General features: G+C 36.4%; 1 protein-coding gene across 1 annotated transcript in view; it reads left to right on the plus strand.

Annotated features, from left to right (window-relative positions):
• The window catches only part of Naaladl2 (N-acetylated alpha-linked acidic dipeptidase like 2), an 879,343-nt gene that overhangs the window by 793,822 nt on the left and 57,745 nt on the right, over window positions 1–27,776 (plus strand). The window contains exon 13 of the mRNA XM_035451347.1: window positions 21,047–21,140. Within this exon, the coding sequence (XP_035307238.1) occupies window positions 21,047–21,140 (94 nt within the window). The remainder of the gene's footprint in view (window positions 1–21,046; window positions 21,141–27,776) is intronic.

The raw sequence follows: 27,776 nt of genomic DNA on the forward strand, positions 1-27,776 counted from the left end.
TAAAATCGATTTGTCATGATGATAAAGTCTATAAAATATTTTATAGATACATGATCTGAATTTATAGAGACACGATAGGCTTTGTAGAATAAATATAAAAATGCATTATGCCTACATCAGAAGGTGCATGTAAATAAAAGTGGTAGTTATTTACTATTATTAAATTATCAAATTATAAATATGTAAAAGCTTGGCTGTATTTTTGACTCAGTGATAGGATGCATGCCTAGCATGCTTAAAGCACTGAAGTTGACCTCAGAACTTCAAGAAAACACCAGAAAGTGTACAAACTATTGAAAGGTTTAACTTAAACTGTTTCTACCATGTCAAGTCAATGAAATTGGCAAAGTTATATTTATGTCATTAATCCAGATGAAAAAGTAATGCATACTCTTGTCTTTCCTGTAATCTCCCCCAAGAGGATCAATAAATGATTAATCTGTAGACTGTGCATCTTCCTACTGAACAAAAATGAGAATTTTTATGCAGGAAACTTAAAATGGTGAAGGGAAGTAAATTTACAAAGAACTGGTGGGAAAAAACCCCTTTGGGACTCCCAGAAAGTCAAAATCAACTGAGTTTTGAAGCACACAAAAGTCCAATGTCAAAAATAAGGAAAATATTCTAATGGTCTTGAACCCAGAAGCAAAGAGGCCAATGATGCTAATTAGTTTACTAGCAGTTTTATACATAGACACATTTGCTCTCACTGTGCCCGACATAGCTAAATGATTCTTGTTTATCTTGTACAAAGCTTAGTTCTATAACATTATGTTGAAAGCTACTATGCCAAGTACTATGTATACTTCTCAGGAAACCATAGAAAAGTCATGGGTCTACTCAGAGTCTCCAGTCTTTTGATAATGTGAAATAACAATATTATCTGCTAAGAAAGGCACAATAAGTGACAAACGGAAAAATGTCAAAAAAGAAGCACCCACTCATATTATTTTAAGTCTGTGCTTTCGTGTTGGTCACATTCATAGCCATCATTTCCTATAAGCTGTCCTTGAGCTGCCAATTAGACAGACCTGAAACAAGAAGAGCTTCTTCACCATGGCTTAATTAGTGTTCTGACATTGAAATGGGCAAATTTTAACAATTAAAATTATTTGACTCATGGATTGAAAGGGTAGGAATGCTAACAGCTTGCTTGACACTGGCATCTGGTAACAGTCTTGATGCTACATGGTAGAAAAGTGATAGGGCACACAACACAAAAGTAAGAAAATATCATTGAACTCATCTTTCTGAGAAGATTGATGTTGTAGGAAACCTGTGCTTTTCAAGGGCCTTTCTTTCTTTCTTTCATCCTGAGATGGCTCAATCATTAAAAGCTAGGCTCATAACCAAAATATAAGAGAAAACTTTTAATACTATGACTTAGGCCAATCCTGAAGGGCAGCACTTGCAAGCCAGTGGCAGACCCTCAATCTCTTTCTCTTCATACATCATTATAACAACATTCTTGGTTGCAGACTGCAATGCTCTGAATATCTGTGTCCTCCAGATTAATTTACTGAAACCTACATACCTATGTGATAGCCTTATGTGTTGAGGCCTTTCAGAGGGCATTTGATCATAGAAGATCCTAAAGTGCCCAATCTGCAGAGAAATGAAATCTCTATATTCTTCTGAGTGATAAAAGCACATGCAAATTCACAACAACATGAAAAGTCTTAGAAAGCAGGGGAAATACAAGTAGTTGAGGAACAGTGGCTCGATGGGTTTGGAGAAGAGATTCCCATTGGCTTCCAGAGTGCTGCTTGGCATCTGAGTGCTACAGTAAAACAGGGTTTTAAAACACATGTGGTATTACCTAATTTATAGTTCAGAGAAGGGAAGAACATTCTAGATAGTATCTATAGAATTGTTCAAGGTGGCTAATATATCATCATTGGAAGCAGAACTAAGGCATGTTTGCTTCCTGATACCAAATGTGGAACAGCGGTATCTGTATTTATATTCCTGATGGGACATTCTCAGTGTTAACGACATACAAAGCTTGAGTTGGAGTTTGTGTGGGAAAAACAGATGCAAGCTGCTTTACAGAATTCCTTATGAATGTTTCCAAGGTGATTTTTCTTTTGTTCTTTATATCTTTTTAGACAGATGAGTTCATGTTTATCTGTTTTAAACTTTGACTCACCATTGTATTTAATAACCAGCCAGCATCCTCAAGCCTTAGGCCACCTTGATATGTAGTGTCATGTTAAAATTTATTCCCATCTTCATCTGTGTAGCAATGTCATATGTTGTAAAGTGGGTAACATTAAAAAAAGAAATTTATGTTTTAGGCCTGGAGGCTACAAAGCCTAGATTAGCCACTAACAGATTTCATGTCTGAGGAGAGATGATCCAGGATTCAAAAATTGTGCTGTGATGGCTGAGTGTGGGCTTAGTGAAAGATGACTTGCCTACAATGCACAAGGCACTGGCTTTGATTCCTAGCATCCCATGTGTGTTAGTCAATGTTCTATTGATGTGAGGAGACAGCATCACCACACAACTCATAAAATAAAGCATTTAATTGAGGCTGCCTTACAGTTCAGAGGTTTAGTTCATTATTGTAATGGAAATAAGCATGGCAGTACACAGACAGACATAATGTTGGAGAGGAAGCTGATTGGCAGGCAGCAGGAAGAGTGAATGACACTGGGGCTGGCTTGAGCTTCTGAAACTTCAAAGCCTGCCCCCAGTGACACACTTCCTCTGGCAAAACCACACCAACTCCAAAAAGGCCATATCTCCGAATAGTGCCACTTTCTCTGGACCTTTGGGGGCCATTTTCATTCGAACCACCAAGACATGTATACAAACACACACACACACACACACACACACACACACACACACACACACACACACACCATTTTTGCAGTTTCTTACTGTATCTCCTCATATGATTTATGGGATTATCTATTTTGTCTTTTTATAGGGACCCGGATTTCAATTATGAAGGCTCTACTCTCACATTGTAATGCAACCAAAGTATTTATATCCTAATATTTTAAAATTATTTCCTTGTGGTATACAGTTTCAATATATGAATTTTAGGAGGTCACAATGTAGATCATAATATTCTCAGTTCCTTATTTTTTTCAATTTTATTTATTTAATGTATATTAGAGCAAGTCTTCAGCATGCAATTGGAGGTGAGAAGATAACTAACAGTAGTCTTTTCTCTCTTTGAGTCATGTGGGTCCTGGAAATTAAACCCAGGTTGCTGGGCCTAATGGTGAACACCTTTACCTATGACGCCATCTTGCTGGCCCATCTCCAGTCCTTTTTATTACTTAGAACTACATTCACAAAGTTATAGATACACCTAGACATACACAATTACCAATGACTAATAGTTGAAATAGATATACCCAATTAAGCATGTATAATATTTGGTATGTACCCAACATCTCAAAATTAAACTATAAGATTTTTTGAAATAATTATAGGAAAAAGTAAACATTGGAGACAATAAAGTAATAAATCATAATGAGAAAAACATTACTCAAAAATAATGATGGCTCTCTGAAAATAATATAAACAGTGAAAACAAAAACTCAGTGAGTGATTAAAAAGTATACATATGTGTCTATATACAACATATATGATATATAAATATATCATAAATATTTTGTTATAATGATATTTTATACATATTAGAATATATTATACCATAAATATGTATAATATAAATTTGTGTATGTACATAAGTATGCATATATATGTACATATGCATGTATAATATATATATATATATACATATATATATATGTATATATATATATATTAAAATCTTGGTGGATCATTGCTGAGCTGAAATTAAATCTGAAGATGTAATCCAGAAAAAATTGTACAGTGAGTTCATAAAAATAAAGAGATTAATAAATGAGAACTGTATTACTTGGACCTTTTCATTCTAAATTACCTGAAAAGGGTGATGATGGTTTCCTAGCAGTATCTGAAAATGCAAGTGTGTGTGTGTGTGTGTGTGTGTGTGTGTGTGTACCTCACTTTTTCTTTTAGGCCACCAATCAGCTCCCAAATCAGACACAGAGAATTGTTAATTTTGAATGCTCAGCTTACCTTCAGCACATTTCTTTTGACTTTAATTAACCTTATTTTCTTGATCTACATTTTGCCTTGGGGCTTCTTACTTTTCTTTCTGCATATCTTACTTTCAATGCTTCTCTTTATCTGCCTGGCAGCAGCTGCCTTGTTTCTTGCCCCAGGCATCTTTCTAGTTCTCCCCTCTCTACTACTCCTCTTGTGTTCTTTTCAAGCTTACATTTCTCCTCCTATTTAATCTCTTTCTCCCTGCTAGTCCCACCTATCCTTTTTTGGTTTAACTATTGCCTTTCAGCAGTTTATTAAACCAATCATGTGCCTTAGGCAGGCAAGGTGAATAGATGCAACATATGTTTACATAACTAAGCATACATCCTTACAAATGCAGCATAAACAAAATGAACACATCTTTGCATAGTTGAAATACTACTCTACAATTCCTGTGTGTGTGTGTGTGTGTGTGTGTGTGTGTGTGTGTGTGTGTGTGTGTGTGTGTGTAATGCCCACAGACAAAAACATGTCTGGAAACTGGAGTTATAAGAAGTTGTGAACAGCAAGATTTGGGTGCTAGAAATCAGTCAGGTGCTCTGTATGAGCAATCAGTGTTCTTAAGTACTGATTTATTTATCCATCTTTCTCAAATTTTATTTTTATTATCAAGTCATAAGTAGATTATATTGAAAACTAAATCTACATCCAAACAGTGTTGTTACAATTGAAACTTTCCTTAGAATTGGAGCAACTGCAAAATATTAACTAAGCCATATCCAAAGCTTCCTTACTAGCAACAAAATAGAGCTGAATAGAAAGGAATAAATTCCAAGTCCTAAAGGAGTGTAACTCTCAACTTAGAATTGTATGCTCATTTAGAGTATTTAAATGTGACAAAAGGAGCTGGAGTGTTGGCTCAGCAGCTAAGAACATTGCTCCTCTTAGAGAGGGCATGGAGTGGATTCACCACACATACATCTGGAAATTAAAAACTGTCTCTAACTCCAGTTCCAGGGCATCCTCTTCTGGTCCCTGCCAGTACCTGGAAGTATGTGATGCACATACACATAAATAGATTGTCTGATGTAGAAAATATTATTAGAGAAAGGGTAAAACAAGTTCGTACACAAGCTTTAACTGAAATAAATATGGTTCATTGTATTGCTAGAGCTACAACTGCTGCGACAAAATTCCATGACGAAAACCAAGTTGGGGATGACACAGTTTGTTTATTTGACTTGCACTTCCAAATTGTCAATGAAGGAAGCCCTGACTGGTATTCAGACACGGCAATAACCTGGAGGCAGGAGTTGATACAGCAGTCATAAAGGAGTGCTGTTTACTGGCTTGTTCTCCATGGCTTGTTCAGTCTGCTTTCTTACAAAACCCAGGACCACCAGCCCAGGGATGGCACCACCCACAGTGGACTGAACACTCCCCCATCAATCATTAATTAAGAAAACACCTTACAACTAGATCTTAGGGAGACTTTTTCTCAATTGGTGTTTCCTCTTTTCAGATAACTTGTTTGTCAAGTTAGCACAGAGATATTCAGCATATTCACAAAGAAGGAAATAAAATCTTAAGGAAGGCATAGGGAGGAAGCACAGTGCAGACCAATAAAAACTGTTACCTCATGGGTAAGTCTAAGTGATAACTGACTTTAAATCCCACTAACAAGAAGGACAAAAGTGAGTTTAACATCCTAGAGAATGAAGGGAAAGGAATAAGGCTTTAATGCATTCTGATGACCATGTTGAGTTGCATAGCAGGGAAGTGGGTGTGTCCATTGATTAATCAAATAGCAAGCAGTGCTGTTCTCAAATATATTTATCAAAACTATAACAAAATAAAATTATTTTTTATGTGTAGGGGTGGTTTGCCTGCTCGTGTGTCTGTGCATGTGTCTGGGGCTAGAGAAAGACAAAAGAGGGCATTGGATATGTGCAAACAGAGTTACAAAATGTAAGCTGCTATGAGAATGCTGGGAATTGAACCTGTATTCTCTGGAAGAGCAGCCACTGCTCTGAACTGCTGAGCTATCTTATGAACACCTTAAAATATAATTCTGAAGTCTAAAGAGAAACAAAACTAAGGAAAAGAGAAAAATCTGCAATTTAAAGAAGAAAATTAATCAAGAGAAAAGACAAAGCAATAGGATAATTCAAATACATGTGTAATTTTACATTTTGTAAAATATTGAAAATAAAAAAATAAAGAGACTGAAGTGAGAATACTAACCAATGGAAACCAATGTAGCAGGACCAAATCACAAGCAGTAGGTTTGATGACAAGGCACAGCCTTGGATTGTGGTCTAATTAGAGGACCATCTAGTAAAGGAATATAAAAGACAAATGATCACCATAATATGTCATCTTTAGATATATGACCAATGAGCATTCTTGTAAAACAAGGATCAAAAATTATAATGTAGGATTTTGCACACTGTCTATCAGGAGAAGGGAAGTAAGCATAACCTGGTGTAGGACAAACAGAGGGAGATGAGGTGGCTTGTGTGGATAGCATAATCAACAAAGATGAGGCCAACTGGGGTCTTAGGAGGAATGTCTTCCTACTCTACAGAAGTAAGATAGTAGTGAGTCCTAAAGATTATTTTTGTTGCAATATATTTTTAATTCAGGATGGATACATGGTTCAGTCTATAAAGCACTTACAGAAGAAGCTTAATTCCACCTACAGAGCCAATGTAAAAATTAAGATTTCATGCCATATGCTTATTATCTGATGTTGGGGAAATAAAAACTAGAGGAACCAAAGGGCTTGCCACACCATCATCCTAGCCTAGTATAATTAATGAGCTCTAAGCCAGTGAGATAGACTGTTTCAAAGAGGGTGGGTAGTATCCTGGGGTTGTACTTTGGCGTGCACACACACACACACACACACACACACACCTGAAATTACCTCTCATAGTCTACTATTTGTGTTCACCAAAGTTTGCATTATTTATATTTTTAGAATGTATCCGTAAACATGACAAGAACATGTGCAACTGACCAATTTAGGTTCTCCTAGTAGCATTTTGTTATGTGTTAAAACAAGATATTATACATTTTAAGACTTTTAATTCCATTTTTGGTCTGTCTCTGAAAATGCTCTGTGATGCTCAGAAAGTGATTTCAAAATGTAGATCCCATTTCCTTGTCTGAAAATTGAGATAATGAGATAAGACAACAGGAAGACTTTTCTCATTATTTGCTCCCCTATAAATTTATGCAAACTATTTGATCCTCTGGAAGTAGTTTTGTTACCTATAAATGTGTATTTACATTATATATTTCATAAGAGTGTATTTCTAGCAATTAATCTTTCATTAAAAATAAGGATAAAAGGGACCTAACTAGGCCCTCCATATGTGTAAGACAGTTGTAGTTGTGAATCTTGGACTATCAGAGGGGCCTCTGGCAGTAGGACCATGATACAAACCTGGCACATGAATTAGATTTTTGAAGCCCATTCCCTTTGGTGGGATTCCATGCTCAGCCTTAATGCCCCAAGCTATTGTACCAGACTATGTTGACTTCTCACGGGAGCCCTTACCCATGAGGAGGAGTGGACTGGGGGTGGACTGGGGAAAGTGGGAGGGAGTTGGAGGAAGGGTAGGAGAGAGAACTGTGGTTGGATGTAAAATAAAATCAAAAAAATAAAAATGAAAAAAATAAGGATGAAGTTATTGGTACTAGGTACCTCTTAATCTTCCTACATAGGTGCCTTAAATCAGAAGAGTTCGTGGCTTAGAGGTGTCCCCAAGTGTCTGAATAGGTTGAATAGAGGTACACTATGCTCCTTGTCACCCTTAAAAAAAGAGAAATAGAAACTTATGACATATGAATGAAAAAAATAAAACACATTACTAAAAATACCTATTTCAGCTGCTGTTTTCCTCTAAATAGTACCTTAAATGAAGAAACTAGGTGTCTGTTACGCGACACATTTTTGTCCATTTTCAAATTAGCTGCTTGATTTGATCAGCTTTTGTTCACCATCAAATTCTCTCCTGACTTGTATTTTCTATTTTTATACTTCCACATAAATGAGCATGGCACCTAATTTGTATTTATACTTTAAAGGTAAAGTTTGATAACATCAGATTCATATTTTCAGACTTTTGAATATATATCATGGAAAACAGCTTTTAAGCAGACAAATGGTTCTTTGGTTTAAAATGCTTGCCTCCAAGATGAACAACAAGAAAATGAGTCTCTGGACCAATATGGTAGAAGGTGAAGACTGACTCCCAAAAGATGATCTGTGGTGTATGTGAAACACACAACTGCAGACACTGGCTCAAAAAAATCTGCTTCCTCACACACAGCCATCCATCATTAGGGATGCTTGCATTTATTTATTTATTTATTTATTTATTTATTTATTTATTTATTTTATTTTCTTGAGTCAGTTTCTCCTGTAAGCCCAGATTGACCTTAAACTCCCTGAAGCTAAAAATGATCTTGAACTTCTCATCATCCTGCTTCTCCCTCTCAAGAGGTGAAACCATAGGCATGCTGGCTCATGATGTACAATGAGTGTAAGGCAGGGCCTTCTGGGTGGTAGAGGGGCTCTACCAACTAAATACAGCTGCAACCAAGATGTTTGTTATGAAATGGTGGATGTCTTCTGATCACCTTTTACCCACATCACCTTAGATTCTCTACTGTGTGTCACAGTCATGCTTAGGGATTTGCATCTTTGTAAAGTTCCACAAGTTCTTCTGATGCTAACTGTCCAATAGCTTCATTCATGGATTCCAATATTCAGTGCAGAGCCCAGACACTTTACTGTAAATTACAAAACATTTCATAGTCCTCACTATATTGCTAACCTCACTGTTTTTTTATAACTTGACATGTTTGTACAAGCTGAAATGCAATGTCATAATAATTCCTTATTCCAAATATTCCATAATAAGGCCTTAATAATTCCAATGAAATGCTTGTCAAATGTCTGGTACCTTCAGAAGCTTGGTCAATAAGTTCTCACCAGGAGTGTTGTCTGGTCCTTGGTATCAGTGTTGCTTAGAATGATGGGAATGTCAAAGTTAGGCAGCTGTCAGGATTACAGTTAGTCTTAATAGAGAGTCCCAAAGGAAGGAGCAGCAACCACAATGGGTTGTGGTTGTACCAGTGGGGCAGAGGTGGTATCCCTTGTCTCTATAACAGGTGGGTAGGCTAAAGGGTATGTGGTGGGTAGGGGGCTGGGATTTAGTGAGTCTCAAAGGGAGGTTGTCATTTCTGCCAAAAAGCCACAGGGAAGGCTGGATTAGGGGTGGGGTATTTCCGATTTTGTTTTTGAAACAGTAACATGTCTATTCCAAGCTACCATCAAACTTGCTTTATAGCTGAGAGTGACCTTAACTTCTTATCTTCTTGGTCCTACATTTCAGGCTTGAGTCACAATGCTCATCCTTTTCTCCATCTCCCTCACATAACAGAAACAGAGATGTCCCAGGTTATCTTTTAAATAGAATCAGTGTTGCATTGTATATTGTGGTGAGACGGTCCTCATAATCTAGTGATAAAAAGGGGAATACAACTAATCTGTCTGAGGACCTAAAATTGCTAAGATCTCACAGAATACTGAGAAAATGAAAGTCTGCTCAAAATGTGTGGGCCAGTATTCACCATATGCTTCTTGGTTGAGAGACAGGTTCCATTTGAACATGGAACTTTCTCAAGTAAAGTAGGCTTTGAAAGAATGTTCAGGTTGTCTTCAGTAAGAGCTGCATACGGATCTTGATTTGTAAGATGGTATGTGGCTAGCATTCCTCTATTTCTAGAAAGTAGTCATATTCATCAGCCCTTTAGATGACCTCTGTCAGCATCAAAGCCTTCCAATCAATTTAATCATAGAAAACCAACCATGTGGTGAATCCTTTTATTGTGAGCACATGAGATAGAAAGGTCTTAATACAGGCATTGTGAGTCACCCATTAAATCCACACACTCTACATCAATGGCTGTTGTATTTTCAGCAAATTTTATGTACATATTATAAACGTTGCTGATGCTGGTATCATGGAGGTATAGGGTATCGATTTTCAGAAAGTGAAAGCATGAGCAGAGCCTGCTCCATCTTTCCAAATGAAGCTTTTCTTTGTAATCTTACATTGCATGGTGAGAGCTAGCTTCCAGGTAAATTTGTTAGAAATCCCGTAGTGTCCCATTACAAAATCTAGCTGACTTGGCAAGCCACTGCAGTGTATCTGAAGTGCACTTCGCCGCCGCCGAGGAGAGTCTTCGTTTTCTGCCCACCTGCCTTTTCTTCTGTAAAGGCTCCTCTGTCTACCAAAGTGGACTTCTTCAGAGCCTGAGACAGCATTTGCACTTGTCCCTTCCTTTTACTAGAATGTTCTTGTTGCTCCAGCCTCTCCAAGTGTTACCCTTTCTTGAAAGTCCAGTGGAGTTTGAATCTTCAGCCAGTGTTCAGGGATGATTGCTCTCTGTAGTGTCTCTGTAGTGAGAGGCATGTGTCCTCTCAGATCAGTGTCATTTTTCTTCTAGAAGTGGTTCCCAGTAGTAACTGTTTTATGTTTTTATATCTAACCCTTAACCCAACACGTGTGTGTGTGTGTGTGTGTGTGTGTGTGTGTGTGTGTGTGTGTGTGTGTGTGTGTATACATCTCTATATATGTGCCCCTGTATATGTGGTAAGGCAGGGACATGTGTAGAGTTTGAAGGGCAACCTTGGGAGTCCATCCTTACTTTCCAACTTCTATAAGGCAAGGTGTCACTGTTACTTGCCAGTGCTAGAAAATCCTTTCTGGCTAATGCAGGAACTTTCATGGGTTTTCATGTGTCTACCTCCAGTTTTGCTGTAAGAGCACTAAGATTACTGATGTGAACTGTTATTGAACCTTTTACTTTAGGTATTGAGATTTCAATTCAGGTTCTCATGTTAATGTGGCATGTGTTGAACTCATAGCTCTCTAGCACTAACCAGAAGTCTTGAACACTAGAACTGCTAGAATTATTTTCTAAGGTAAGGGTTGCATATATATATATATATATATATATATATATATATATATATATATGTTAAATAATAATGTTGAAAAATTTGAAATGAGTTACAGGATTGCTCTGAAAGAAATAAATTGTTCAATGAATTGCCCTTGTCACAGGGGCTAATTGGTGAACTATAGTAAGTCTTTCAAATTCTCTAACTGTTTTGTGGAAAATCAAGATATATTTAAAGAAGCACAGGGCTGGCTCAGTCCTGTCTTTCTAAGTAACACATGAAACATAAAGAGATAGCCCCAGAATGCCTGAGCATGGCAGTGCACTCAACGTCTGCAGCTTCTTATTTACATGCCTATACTTCAGGTTCAACTGAACAATAGCTTCTGCTTCCCAGAAAGTTGCTAGAGGAAACTTGTAAAGAATATAATCACACATCAAAAGATATGAAGTCTGTGTGTTTCTTTCACTATTTTTAAAATGTCAAGTCTCACTCTTTAGGAAGCAGTCTACAGCATCATGTATTGCATTTAAAGTCAGAAAGAAAAAGAAACTGCATTAGCAATGTAATAGCATACCTTCCAGTTCTCACATATTTTGACCATTATTTAAATCTAAAGTCTCTATAAGTAAAGCAGTTGGTTCAAAAGAACAATATTTTATTTCTTTACCACTCATATCCTACCTCTCCAATGCTTCTACTGCTTCTATGATGAAAACATGTAATTATTTAATTTTTATAACATGGTTTTGTAGAACAAAATTTCACCTGGTATCCAAACCACATTAAATCAAGAGTGGCTTAGTTTTTGGTGGCTCTCACTGAAAATATTCAAAAGAAAATAATTGTATGAGCAACTTCTATGAAAAAAGTAGCATCGGTCAATTACCTCAATGCGATAGTTAATACTGGCTGTCAGTTTGACAGGCTATAGAGTCATCAAAGAATAAGCCTCTGCCCATGACAGTAAGAGTTTCTAAATTAGTGATAAGGGAGGGATTATCTTGAGAAAGTAAGTTGAAGTGGGAGACCTTTCTGACTGCATGGCACTGGACTAGAGTCCTGGACTGAAGCAATTGAAGACTATGACATGAGTCCCGACATTCATTTCTCTCTGTGCCTCTTACCTGTGGGTGCAATTTGTCCAGCAGCCTATCCAAGGCTCTGCAACCATAACTCCCCAACATAAAGAACTCTACCCTCAATATGTGAGGCAAAATAAATCCTTTCTTCCTAAAGTTACTTTTACCAGTTTTTTGTCTTAGCAACATTTAAAATAATACAGTAAAGGATTGTCTTGGAACATGATTACATTCATTATTGTCAAAATATCATTTGTTGGGTGTCACAGACCAATACTGTCTTTATTCTTGACTAAGGAATTTTTATTATATTGTTAAAATACATCATTACTTTGCATGTAGCATTGTTCAGCTATAAGAGAAGGCTTTGCATAGGAAAACATTGTCATTTCTGTATTCCTGCATCTAGTATAATTGACACATGTTAAGTCAGCATTGTTAGAAGCTGCTAATTCAGCCCTCTTTTGCTTGGAACTTGGATAATTGATGGAGTTCTCAATGAAATAAAGACACAATGACAATATCTCAATGCCTTTTGTTTGCTAACCCACAGTTCTGGTGACTTGTGCAATAACAGAAAACTTAGTGGAAGTGATAGGGATGTGTAGCTATTTCTCTCAACCCATGACTTTTCCTTCACATTTTCAAGACATGTATGCTAAATAAACACTAAAAATAGTTTTAAATTTTTAAATATCATAACCCAAATAAGAAAGTTTATGTGATGTAGGGAGAAATGTGATGTAGGGAGAATTGCTTTTCAACCAGTTTAGTTCTTTTTTTTTTTTTTTTTTTTTTGATCCCAAGTCTAGGATGGTACCTTCCTCACAGAAGACCTTTCCGGAAGGAAGCATGTCATAATCCTTCTAATGAGCAACTATCCCTGTAAACCTTTTCATGGTGCCTTGTGAAATGTAGCTTAAAATTATAGTCAGTGTCTATCTGCTTTTATGAACAACATTTCAATAGTCCCAGGAAATCAGCATAGTTCCTAACTTAAAGCTGGTGCTGAATGAAAGTTGATTTACAAACAGCAATATCCTCCAGCAGCATGGATGAGGATGGGCAGCTGATCACACATAGCCATTTGTACAGTGGCTATATTCATTATTAGAAGATTTCCCTGAGCTTTTTTCAAAGATGCTAAAGTTGGAGTCCTAACTTGTAGTCTTCTAAACAGACATGGTCCCCAGGCACTGATTCCTTCTCTTTTCTTGTTCTTGTTCTTCCAGGTTATCTGATTACGTAAGTCTTTATAATCAACACTATACCTTTCAATGAAATTGAAGTGAAAAACATCTTTACTTATCTGCCTCAAGGGAAATTACTTTCCTTCATAAATTTCTACATATTCTTTGGAGATAGGAAACTGGAATCTATATACATGAAAATTAGTACTGAGAAGTATAAAAATTATGCTTCTGATAGAGTGACTTGCTCAGGTCTTTATTTTAAACATTTGTGATGGGTATAAGAAGCCCATGGTCATTCCTTAGAGTCATATCTTTTGGTTCAGTACATGCTGGGTCAATAGTCACGTGTATTCTTGATTTGTTAACATTCAAAAATGAGGAATAGTCTGCTAATTAGTGTTATAATTGGAGTCTTGGGTCTGTAACCAAAATGCTTTCAATCAGATCTCAAAAGGACCATGTGCTAGTTGATATAGTTAATTAATTGTGTAATATATTAGTTTTCTCATCTGCAAAATATAGTAATACTGCAGGGCATTGGTGGTGCATGCCTTTAATCCCAGCACTTGGGAGGCAGAGGCAGGCATATCTCTGTGAGTTGGAGACCAGCCTGGTCTACAAGAGCTAGTTCCAGGACAGCATCCAAAGCCACAGAGAAGCCCTGTCTCGAAAAAACAAAAAAAAAAAAATAGTAATACGATTGTGTGATTTAAATGAATTAACTTATGTAAAAAATTTAGAATATTGCCTGACACAATGGAAGAGCTCTAAAATGTTAGTTTTTAATATTATTGCTAATGCCATGTTGAAGTTAGTTATTAGTGAACATTAATGAAGATATTTAATCATTCATTGGCCAGGGAATATAGTGCTTGACAATAAAAATAGAAAAGCTTGTGTCTTGGTGTTTCTCTTTCTACTGCAACAGGAAATATTAACACACTAGTGTCTTCTCTAAACAACATAATTATCAAATTCAAACTCAATTCTTAAACTTTCAAGCATCACATAAATACTGAAAAATAAACTGGATTGTTTCCAAGTTGATGTTCTGCTATTATATTTTTCCACTCTACTTTAATGGCAGAAGTCAGATGACAATCACAGACAGAGGAAAAGACCTTGGCATAGACTAAATAGTAGACTTGTCTTACCTGTGGTCTTAAAATGAAGAAAGTATTTGATTTTCATAATACATTCCCAAATATTAAACTTATTGCTCAACCTGAGGCTTTTTTAGCTATGGGAAGTCCCATTACAGAAAAAAGATATGTAGCAGAAGCTGGTCTTGAACTCAAGATCGTCTTTCCTCCACTTCTTCAGTAACCCCTACTGGCAAGCACCACCACAACCAGCACTAGTGCAAGGATAGTATGCAAATATGGAAGCTGTAGCATCTACACAGAACAATCTTGCTCCACTGTGTGATGGGTTCTAGGCAGTCAGTTCCCAGCCTCCTCACTTCTTAGATGCAGATGTTCTTAGGCACCTGTTTTGTAAGGGCTTTTAAATTTTTCCAGCAAGGATCATAATCAATTAAAATTTTTGTGCAGTCATACTTTTTAATGCCTTCTTTCTTTTTCCCATCAGTCTAAAGAATCAGAGAATGTGGTGGTCTATCATCGAAACTACTCTGCAGTGGGCAGGTTTACCATTCCCAACTTAGTGTCCTGGGATCCTTTCTCAGATTCTGACAACTGTAGTCCATCAGTGTGGTAGAGATGGGAGCATCAGTTCCCTGAGGACACTAGGGAGTAAGGATTTGCTTTCCACGATAGACATCTACAGCTGTGATAGTTTCACTGCCAGGTGCCCTATTTCACTCATCCTAAGTGCTATCATTCTAGGTTTCATGCAAACTTTTCCTGTAGGTAGTCTATTGCCAGACAAGAGCTTACTTGGAGTTCCTAGTCACATGCCCACTGAAGTCAGATGTCCCATGTGTTTCTTAGAGTAAAAATACTTTTAAAATTTAAAATTAGGAATTATTTTGGAAATCTTCAGTGATTTCAAAATCCTTTGATCACATGCTACTACACTGGAGACTACCAGTCCACACAAAGTATTCTGTTATTTTTGAAATTTCAGGTGGAAGGAATTTCTGTAGCAATTGTTCTTTCTCTCTCTCACTAATATTGACTTACACACATGTAAGAAGTATGCACAGGCCTTTGAGAAGACTTGCTAAGCATCCCTTCCAGGTCACTCCATAGAAAGAACCCAGTGGCAAGGATTGGAGCCGCTATCCAGTTTCCAGATGTATCCCCTTTACATACAGGTTCCTACTGGTGTGAATGGGGGCAGGTCTGGTAGTTCAGAGTTCATTTCCTAGCTTCTGTTAGGGTATTTGTATAGGTTACAAGAATACTTGATTATCCTAATATCATTTCAATTTAAAGCTTTATTTTCTTAAATAAATTTGTTGTATCACAGGTATTTGAGCTGATTATCAGATATCAATTTTTCTATAGTTTAAGGGAAACAAAAGAAAAGAAGCAGATCTGTCCAATAGAGGATCAGAAAAAGCAGAATTTTGATCAACTGTAGTTCTAATAAAATATGGTGAGTCTGTTAGGACTGTCCAGATGAGAGATACCAGCCGTCTCAAAGCAAAATTATAGCTGTGTTAGGGGTACACAGATCATGTGTAACAACACATAATTTATTGTCATATTCTAGAAAATCCAATGTGTGTGTTTGTGTGTGTGTGTGTGTGTGTGTGTGTGTGTGTGTGTGTAAGTGTGTGTCTAGGTGTGACACATGTTTTCCCTTCTTCTAAGGACTTCATCATGGGTTTTTAAATACATCATGAGGATGTGTAGGTCCATCTCTCCAGCGTCCTGCCTCTGAGTGGCTACCCTCTGATATATTATCTATAGCCAGTTTACTGTCCATTTGGGGGTTTCTGACAAAAAAGAACATAAATGAGAATCAGAGTACTTCAGTACTGGCAGTAGCTAGGTGCCCAAACTGCTGTTGTGAAGACTTTCGCTAGGCCATAGTTCTAATTCTACATGCTGCTCTTAAATATTTGTACCTCTTTTTGCATTTGTGTTTTACCTTGTTGGTGTTAGTCTGTCTGTCTTTTTTCATTTCTCTTTCTTTTCTTTTTTTTTTAATTGTCTTTCATGTATCCTAGACTCACTTTGAACTACTGATAATCTTTCTTCTAATTCCTGTGTCATGTAATTGCAATTACAATTCACCACACTCTGTTTATGTGATGCTGGGAATTGAACCCAGAGCTTTGAGCATGTGGGGCAAGCACCATACCAACAGAGCTAAATCCTCAGTCCCATTTATGCGTTTTATGCTTCTTTCAATTTACATACTTGACCTTTCTTCTTTATTTTCGTGAGCCCCAAATACATATTTCATGCATCATACTTACAGGGCATGGTAAAAAGTAAAATGTAGTGCTTTATAGGAAACCAGAGGTTATTCTTACTAAAACATTGCTGGTATATTGTTCCCTAATGTAAAAGTATCATGACTTATTTCATTGACAGATTTTAGCTTTGTTCTACAGCCTCTAAAATGGTAAAGATAATATTGGAAAAATCAATATATCTTAGCTTATGTTTTATTTACTTTACTACTTGTCTCACCATGTCCATGAGACCCAAGGTCCCTCAAAATTTCTGTTTATTTCTCTATGTATCTCCCTGACATAAAGCAAGTACTATGGTTATCTCACAATGGCAGCTGTTATTCTAAAGTCTAGGGCATTATAAATTTGACTGGATATTTAAAATGAACTCCATAATGATATTCTGATTAATATATATATATATAATATATAAATATTATATATATGATATGAACTGTGTTCACTTTAATATGGATATATAAAGTTAAACAAGCCTAACAGTGCTCACTAATTTTCTTGGCCTGAAAATAAATGAAATTTGCATCATAGATTTGCACTATAGTATTGTGTTATCATTTATTGCTGAATCGGCTCAAAACTTGTTTTATAAAATATGCTCACCATTGACCAATGAATACAATGGTCAATAAAGGGGAGAGAAAGAGCTCTAATATCTAGATATTAAAAACTTGAAGAAAAATTGCTGTTTTATATTTTGTTTTGTTTTCCTTTATAGACTTGTGTGATAAGCAAGAGAAAATTTTTGGAGCAAGTCAAGAAATAAAAATGAAATATTAAAGGGTAACAAGGGGATAGATATATTATTTAGAAACTAAGAAAAACATGTGTATGAATATGAACATGAATATTTAATATATTTATATAATTATATATAATTATAATATTTCATGATAATTATAATTGTAGAATACATATATATATATATATATATATATTATATATATAGTCCCCATATTAAATTTATTTAAAGTACTCCTTTGAACTTTTAAATAGTCAAAAACTATTTCAGCATGAACACAGATGAGCTTATATATGGAATATATGCAATTTGCTTCTATTCTCCTTATAACTTGGAAGACGCTGCTTTGTGGTTTTATCTTTGGATATTGAATTTTGATTAAAGTCAGCAATTCCAGGTCATCAGTTATGAACAACAGTGTTTTTATTGAAGGAGGAAAGCAGTCTGTAGTGTTCAATGACTCATTTTACATATTTAAAATTTTGTTAATTTCATATATAAGTTTTTTATTCTATTTAATTCTTCATCATCTTCTATTCAGAGTTAAGATTAGCCTTAAAGAAGGAAAAAGGAGATGGTGTCCTGGGACCAAGTATGGACTTATCTCTGTGTGTGTGTGTGTGTGTTTGTGTGTGTGTGTGTGTGTGTGTGTGTGTGTGTGTGTGTGTGTGTGTGTGATATGTGGGTCTATTGATTATGCCAAGGTATGTATGTGGAGGTCAGAACACAACTCCTGGTATTCATCTCTCTGCTTCCATCATAGGATCTAGGATCATCAAGTTTTCATAGCAAGTACTTTTTACTTCTGTGCCATCTTGTGGGTGATGAAGGCAGATTAGATTACATGCTTAGTTATCTTTTTATTTTTAATTACAGGAATATGTGTGTGCTGGCCTGGGGGTAGTGAAGATATATGCACATGAGTGCAGTGATCAAGGATGCCAAAAATGACCTTAGATCCTTTGGAGCTGGAGTTGCAGGTGGTTTTGAACCACCTTGTGGGTGCTTGGAAAAGAGCATCAGTCTCCATGACAGCATCCCATCTCTTATCCACCAAATGTCACTACATCCCTGTGTCTAGTTATTCTGTGGAATCTCACAATTGCCATCTACAAATACTGTGTACTGCAGTGTCTAAATATACTTTATATTGCTAACAGTCTCCCACACTGTATGAAACTTGTGAACAATAGAAGTCCATTCAGCTCATGGCTTTGAAGGCTGAAATGTTCAATAGCAAGGGGCCAGTGTCAGGTGAGAGGCTCCACCCTTCAGCCTTCATGATAACAGAATGTGTAGGGAGCTCATGATGAGAGGACACATGAACAAGTAAGCATCAACCATCCTCTTTTCTGTTCTGTGTTCCTTTATTGGGGCCACCTTCATCACCAAACCTAACCCTAATTACCTCCCAGTAGCCTCTTCACACCTACAGATGACTTATAGATTCACTTTCCCAAACACCCACATGGATGATATGTCAAACAATACCACATGGGGCTCTAGGTGTCACCACTGTCTGGTTGTTGAAATCTGGCAAGTATCAGCCAATATTAAAAGAAACTAATGTGTTTATGTCCGAAAGCATATGTATATGTTATAGGAGTATGGACAAGGAGATTTAGAGTCTACTTTTAATTCTTTACAATTAAAAGTTCTTTGAAAGACTCTTCCATATACCTTAAGATACAACAAAATGGCATTGACTTCAAAAGAGACTTAATGCAGTGATGTGAGAAGGTTGACTAAGCTTTCTGAGATTTGATTTCATTTTCTAGGACAGCTTCTCTGCTGAACTGTAGTATAGTGAGAAGTAAGTGGTGTAAGAACTTCTGAACAGCATGTCTTCCAAAATTTCTTGATAAATTTTGATCATTGGTATTTTAGCTCTTACCATTGTTTTTAATGCTTTCTCAGTGTGGGTTCTTTCAATCATGGAAATGGCTATTATTTCTGCCACTGCCAGTTTCTACGAGTTTCCTTATAATGAAATATATTAGGTAGAATAAAAACCCAAGCCTCATTTAAGCATCAGGGAGACTTATACTCTTGTGTCTGAGGAAGGCTATCCCTACAGCACAGCTCACCTCTTACATGGCACCAGGAACACTACTCTCCCTCTTGCCTAGAAAGTCACAAAAGATACTGGTTTAGCATCTATCATGGCCCAGGTGCCTACAAAGTCCCACTTTGTTGCCAGGTTCTTTTCCAAAGAAGTAGCAGGGTGTCTGGCATACTTTCCAGCTGTTGGTACTGCCAAATGAACTCTTTTAAAAACTGAACAAAACAATGTTCTCTAGCAGCACAGTCATCCTTCTCCTCCCCAGCCCCTTTCATTTGAATCTTTTGTAAAGTGCAGCTTCCAGATACCAAAAGCATCAACAAAGCCTGTCTGTTCTGTAGTTCTATTATCCAGTGCAAATTGGAAAAAGGAACCTTCCTATTTCCCAACAACCCTTAAAATTTTCTTTTACAAATAATATATTTCCAAATATTGGTGTTCAGTGAATGATTTGGACAGGGCAGGTGGAGTACAAGGATGACTCCCATCAACTTGCTGCAGACAATTTTCTGTTCTGCTCTGTGTGATCAGGCAGGCAGCTTTCCACAGGATTTCAAACAGATATGCTGGCGATCAAGCTCCACAAAGATATCTTGGTCATTGGGGAAAACCCATTGCTACATTTGGGAGTAAAATACCTCAAAGAAATAACAGAATATCTCCTTTTTACTTCTCAGAAACATATTTTTTTCAAGCCTGGACAGAGCAGATTGAATTGCATTCTTAACATAAAATGAATTGTGTAATACCAACATAGTCTTGTTTCCCTCTGTGCTTGGATTCAGGGTCACAGGAGACACAGGGACATTTGTGTAGCCCTGGAAAACATTGAATATCACTTAACAGGGAGAAAGAGATGTAGTCTTGGCATTTGCTGGCAGCCTTAAGGTTCTGTGATAGTTGTGTGTACAAATGATGAGCAGAATATGACCACCATAAACTATCTCAGGTGTAGCACAGGGTCAGTTTTCAAAAGAGAGAGAGAGACAGAGAGAGAGAGAGAGAGAGAGAGAGAGAGAGAGAGAGAGAGAGGGCATTAGTTTTGACAAATTTCAGAAACATGGGGCTAGGAATAAAGTTAAGCATCAAGAAAGGCATACCCAAGGGACAAACAAACATATCAGGTTGATTATGCATTAAATGAAATACAACAATGGTGCAATGGTTAACTGTGTTTGGAACGTTTTAACTCAATAGCCAGATTTTTATCATTTTTCTATAATGTTTGATCCTTTTTGAATGTAAAGAATTGTTTTAAACTCTCTAACTTCTCTACATTTTAGCTCAAAAATGAATGGGCCATTTGTATCCTCCTAATATCCTATGACATGAGAAAGGTATCTGGGCTTTTTTTTTTTTTTTTTCTTTACAGAAATAGAAACTCAGAATTTGAAAGAAAGAGGATTTTACAAAACTAAATTTGCTTCTTTTTGTTATTGCTCTGGGCATATAATAAAATTTGAACTATCCAATAAATAAATAAATAAATGGCAATCTTAATTATTAAATGCTACAAATTAATTTTTTTCTTTTCATTTCAGCTCTCAGGAGAAGTAATTTTACAAATTGCCAGTGAACCTGTTCTGCCCTTCAATGCCCTTGATATAGCCTTAGGAGTTCAAAACAGTCTTAAAGGTAATTCTCCTTTAAATTGTTTTAATTTTAATAAGTGAAAAAGATTTCAAATACTTCCAACAAGGAATAGATAAAGTATCCACTGTATGAAAATCAGTCCCAATGCTACGGCTCTGTTCCTCTGAGGGGAAAATGAGAATACTTGAAAAATGTATAAGCCACCCTGCAGACAGAAATGAGACAGACTTTGTGTGACAGAAAGCAGTGTGTCACAGCCTGGAGGAGTGTGAGTGCTATTTCATCAAAGAGACTTGAATCTCAATTCAGAGCTTTTGTTACTATTTACAGATTCATTGTGAACTAGCAGTGCAGGGATCCAACTTTTCCCCAGCACTGTACCTAACACATTCATTCTGCACAAGGTGGAATGCCAAGTTTCTCCTTTGGGACTGGTGCCTAAGAGATGTGGACCGCTTTCCTTGTTTGTTTCAAAGGCAGTTTGAGGCAATCAGAGGATCAGTTCCATAGTTTCCATCTCAGCCCCTCACACATAAACATACCTGTAGAATTCAGACCCCCACCTTCCAACTGTGTTCTTGCTTATCTTCAACTAAATACAAAGGGAGAGATTATGATTAAGGTTGTCATCATCTTCCTGAGTTACATATTCTGCTAGCAAATCTTTAATGAGTCAGTGATAGAAACTGCTCAATTGATGAGAAAACCAGTGTTTTAACTGTAGTACTTTAAGTATCCTTTCACAACAGAGCAGCCCCAGAGCCAAAGATTTCCAATAACTTGAAATTAAAGACATTTGTTTTAAGTTGAAATCATACTTCCTCAGATAATTATCCAAGTTTGCTTATTTACTATGAGTTTATTTCCTATTTATTTACTTACTTATTTTTGTTTTTTCAAGACAGGGTTTCTCTGTGTAGCTTTGTAGAGCAGGCTGGCCTCGCTGCCTCTTTCTCCCAAGTTCTGGGATTAAAGTCATGCACCACCATGGCCTGGCTATGAGTGTCTTTTATACTGGATGAAAACAATGACTTTTTCAGCTTTTTTTGTTGTTATTGTTTACCTATTCTTGTTTATCTCTGTAGTTCTCTTCTTCCATGCTTCCACCAGACTTGCATCACTCCAAGGTTGCTATGGCTACTTGTGCCACTCCGTTGCCACTTCATATTTTCTATTTCTAGCATATTTGGAGTTCGGGAATCAGGTAGTGAAGCAATGACATTTTACAAAATAAGCATAGAACAGTACAGAAAATAAATAGTTCTGTGAATGATAACATTTCTCTAAGAATTTTAGCTTTGAAAAAATCGGTTTCATTTATTCTGGAGGCTGTTTTCCTTTTTCTTAGTGTCTGAGCTTTATCCTCTATAAAATTCTGTTGGTCTGGAAGATAGTACTTAAAACTTTCAGAGAACAAAAGAGGAGGCTTTTTACGTTATGAAATCCTTCTCTATCTGTGAAGTATCATGCATGCGAGAGAATCTCAGTGTACTTAAAAATATAACATTGTATAATAGAATTATAAACAAATTTCTTTCTGAGTTAAAACTGTCTATTATCAATGAATCTGACAGAAAACAAGTAGAGTTACATTTTAAAAGGTTAAAGAAATTAAGGAAATAAAAAACATAAGTGTTAACAAAACAATTTTAAATTTCGTTTGGTTAGTTTTTAAACAGTTAATTTTATTTTAAAATACCTTCAACTAGGCCCAGTGGTTTATTATTATAATAGCTACTAACATTTTGATAATATACGGTACTTCTAGTCCTCAAAAATAATTAATATCCACAGTGAGAGTCATATTATTAATCTAGATTTGGTGAGGAGTCAAAGATCCCTTTCAATATAAGCCTCATCTTTCTCCAAAGAGAAGTAGCATCACAAATTGTTTTTAATGAAACCCCCTTGGACTTCACAGGGTCTCCTATGATCATTCATTAACTAAGTTAAAAATTGACTGAATATATATGCATGCCTATCTCACAAGACTGGAGGGGGAGAGAGAGGAAGAGATATCACTTTTGTTACATGCTGCTCAAACCACAAGAAAACTAAGAGCCAGACATTCACTACTGGGTGGAACAATTTGGATGTCAATGTGACCTCCAAAAAAACAGCTTAGATCAATGGTTTGTGCAAAAGCACAGATAGAAGGACTTAAAGGAGAGTGGGCAGATAGGAACCAACAAAGGACATGTGGTGGCAGACAGTCAGGTAGGTTGGCATATTTTTTGTTTGGATGATAAGGGTCTTTTGGGGGGACAAAATTTCTTCAAAAGGGAAAGAAGGAATTAATTACTAGCCTGATTTTCTTGAAGGAGACACACCTTCAGTTTGAGGGCTTTGCTGTGGTTAAAATGGGCATTGGCCCATTTGGGACACAGTGATAAAAGCTGCAGACTAGGTAAACAACAGAGATTCATTGTTCATGGTGCCTAGGACTGGGAAGACCAAGACCTAGGCCCATCATATTCAGTCTCTGCATCATGGTACTCAGATGCAGGTGATTTTCTCTAACCTCAACAAGACAGAAGGCCTCTTTTATGAGGGTGTTTATCTCATAATTGAGAATTCTGGACTGACAACCTAGCCATTTCCCCAAAACCAGACAGGCTAATAATGCAATCTCTCTGGGGGTTAGAATCACATACATAAACATCAAGAGAGCACAAGCACCCAGACCAAAGTGGGAGTAGAAAATATGTCTCTAAAGTGTGAAGAAAGAGATAGACTATGGTAGATGGCAAATGTAGTCATGTAAGATCTTCTCAAGTGTCTTTATTCATAAAGAATATTGTAATTGTGTAGGGACAAAGATGAGAGAGCTATGAAAGTGTGACAATTTCTTAGATATTTTTGAGTTCCCAGGAAGAATGTGTGACTTAATAAATGCATATTGTAAAGGAGATAATTAAGCACAATTATACAGTTTTGTATCTTCAGATGGAGTTGTACATATGGATAAGAGCAATTATCGTCCCTTTCCTTAGAATGACCATTAGACTCAGAGCAAAACTGCACAAACATATTTGTTTCACATAAATAGTATATACACAAGAGACTTATGTAATTGAGATTCAGGGAAGTGGAGAACAATACTTACTTTTTAATCTGAAGTTTAGTAAAGAGTAAACAATCATGAGGAAGCGTAAATGTTGGAAGTGTGTGACTTACGCTAACTTTGACAATCCTGCTGCTTCAGTTTGTTCTATAGTAGACGCATTCCTATGAGACAGAGATAAGGAGCTTCCTAGCTCTCGGCATGGGCAGGATAGCAGTTCAAAGTCCTTATCAGAATTCTTATCAGTGCTCTCAGAGGTAGGTCATACAATTCTTTGTATTCTTCTTTAAGATAAAGGATAAAGAGGATCACAGAGACTATCCTGTTCTTGTACTTCATTAACTGAGAACTAAGTTGTTAAAAAAATTAGACAAGCATCAATTCAGAAGGAGTTATTATTGTTCAAAGAGTGGGAAGTGATTAGAAACCTTTCATTTTACTCTGTTGGGCCCAGTCATAGACAGGGTATGAGAGGCAAAATAATCCAGGCCTGAGCAGGTAGAGAAGCCATGGAATTAGAGCAGTGTCAGGCTAAAGTTGGAGTAAGAAAGCAAATAAATCACTCTGCAGGTCAGTGAAATGGCTCAATAGAAAAAGATGCTGAGGACCTGAGCCCCATCCCTACCCCTTCACCCTGATGCTGTGGGATGCATTATCAGGAAAATACCCCTTCTGCCCAAAGAAAGCAGATTTTTTTTTCTGGACCTCACAGCCAAAGCTAGTTGTATATTTTGAGGTCACTTAAGGCATAAGACTGATATCCTACTACTGTGTATTCAAGCTGTTTAACCTACCTTTAAGAAAACAACTGAGCTTACTTGCTTTAGATTTTCTGTGTTATCACCTTTTACAACCTAAGGTAATGCATAACTTCAATCATAAATTATATGCCCTTTCATGCCCCTGGCCTGGAGATCAATGCATGATTATGTGTGTTAATATTTGCTTAAAACCACTTGGTAAGAAAAAATACCCTAAATAAATGAATATCCACTGTAAATGTTGGGTTCAGCATATGCATATCATTTGATGAACAATGTTTGTAGTACTTTTTATTTTCTGGGTTGGTTGTAGCCTATTGGAGTCAGTTATCTCAACCCTGTAAACTCTGTTAAAGATTGCTATACAGTACCTTTCTCATGTTGAGTTTTTCTGTGCTGTTCAGTAAATGAGAGAGCAAAGCTCTTTGTTAGAGATAGAGCCAGGGAGAAACACATTCACAAGGTAGCATTCAGGCAGGCATAGATTCATTCTTCTACAAAAGACATACAGGATCTACACAATACACAGGAAGACAAAGAATGAATTGAAATCTGCCCTTTCTCTTTGTTAAAAGACATGAAGGAAAAATGCTTTGCTAATTCCCTTTCCTAAATGCAACACTGACACATTCTGGGCATTCGGAGGTTCCCATAGATGTGTTTAAACTAACACAATACTTACATGCTAAAAGAAGATAACTGACTCCAACAAGTTGTCTTTTGACTTCCACACACGCTCCAAGGGACATGAGTGACTGCACATTTACATTCACAAAATAAATAAATGTGTAAAAATGAAGACAGTCTATATGTGCTCCAGGTTAATAACCCTCTCTATTCAGGAACATGCCTTTATAGCAAGAAAAATCACTACTAAGAGATGAGATGCTGGTAGTTGTGTATTTCTATTTGAGATCAAATACTGCTGTCTAGATACAGACATTTTTGTGGGATCATAGGTTTTGTGTGGGCTCAGTCGGGAATGACTGATTTCTTCTGTTTTGTTAACCAGGAATGGTGGACTTCTGTTTTGCTATACTGCCTCTCCTCAAAGTGAAGAACTTTGCTTTTTACTCTCAGTGATTTTTATTATTTTACATCTCATGTGAAACTCCTTGGTTACTACCATGTTACTTTGATTCAGAATTATGAGGTCTAATTTTAGAGTTTCCCATATTAAAATCTCAATCAGAATGAAATAAACTGTAACAAATGTAGATTTAAAATTTCTTTAATGTCTTGTGTCTAATTATTTGTTCAAAGAGCTGTGGTTTGTGGCCTTCAACATCGGCTTTTTTTTTTTCTTTTGGTATTTTAATCATTCTAACTTAATATGATAATATATTAATTGCTTGCTAACTTGAGTGAACCTGTTCAATTACTATCATATTGATTACAGCCGTGTTTCCAAAACATATTATTTCACAATGCTCATGTATAAATATAACAATGATGTCAACACCTAAATAAGTAACCAATTTTGCCAACAAGGCTAGACACTTCTCTGTACTAAACAGTTTCTGTAGTGTATTAAATGAAATTCATTTTTACTGCTTAATACAAGCTTAAATTGATGATTTATTTCTTACTTTGTTATGACAGGCATCAGTGATTAGTCTCAAGTTCTAAATTATAGTGAACGAAAAGAAAAAGTGACCTTCAAGGCTGAACTATAAAATACTGTTTCTCTCAGTGGGAGCAGTGTGAGGACTATGGTCCCTGAAACCCAATTGCATTTTCAGTACTGTAATTTTTACCCCTTGACAATTGGCCATCTTGTTTATTTATGACACTAGTTTATGGTCACAGCCAACCATTCTCCACTTTTCCCACAAGCATCAGAAAGAAGGATCATTTGCTAGTGAATAATTTGTTTGAGTTGATTTACTGCATCTTTCTTGAAAGTGACTGACCTTGGCTTTTAATATTTGGTCAATGCCAAAGACAAAATAGAAAATGAATATATATTTATCCATAACATGGGGAAATAGAGTGGAAATAGTGACTGATAAAGTAAATGATATACTTCGGATGTACATTTGTGTGTTTTAATGCATGTGTGTAGACACATATATGCACACATTTGGAGACCAGAGGGCAAGATTTGCTGTTCTTCTTTTGTCCTCAAGTGCTGCCTATGTGTCTTTTAAAGTGGGGTCTCTCAATATACTGGGACTAAGGAAATAGGCTAAGATGGATGACTCCTCACCCCAGAATCTGCCTGACTCTGATTCCACAATGGCAGCAGAATTCTAAGCCTTTGCCAACATATTTTGCTTTTCATGTAGGTGCTAGGGCTTGAACTCAAATTCCTCATGCTTCTAAGACAAGCCCTTCCATGATACATGTATTTTCTCCAGACTCCTTAGATGCATTTTTGATTAAGAAAGATAAGTCTAAAAGATTCTCCTAGAGAGTAATGACACTAGATTGTTAGAGTTGGGGTAGGCATCAAGCCAATGAAAAACAAAGTAGGTTATAGTTTGGAAACCTGCAAATAGACTAGATAATGGGTAACTAATAATCTCACTCAGTTACTATTTCCCATTTTTACTAAATTTTAAGATATAAAAGTGCACTTTACAGCAATTAATGAATATGGGAGTTGTGATGCTTATTTTTTTGTCAGAAGTCTGAATGTTAATTATTTAAAGTTATTACAGAAATTCAATGAGCCCAAATAAGCAGAAGTAATTGCAGTTTGATCTGGCTATGCCCACATTTATTTAGTGCAAGCCAGACTTAGTAGGAAATATAATTTTGAGCACTATGGCTTGTTGCCATCTTTGGATTGTCTCGATAAATTTAAATACTTATTGGCGGCTTTCCCCCTGTTCCTTGAATAACTGACAA

The sequence above is a fragment of the Cricetulus griseus genome (assembly GCF_003668045.3).
Source record: "Cricetulus griseus strain 17A/GY chromosome 1 unlocalized genomic scaffold, alternate assembly CriGri-PICRH-1.0 chr1_0, whole genome shotgun sequence".
Classification (NCBI taxonomy): domain Eukaryota; kingdom Metazoa; phylum Chordata; class Mammalia; order Rodentia; family Cricetidae; genus Cricetulus; species Cricetulus griseus.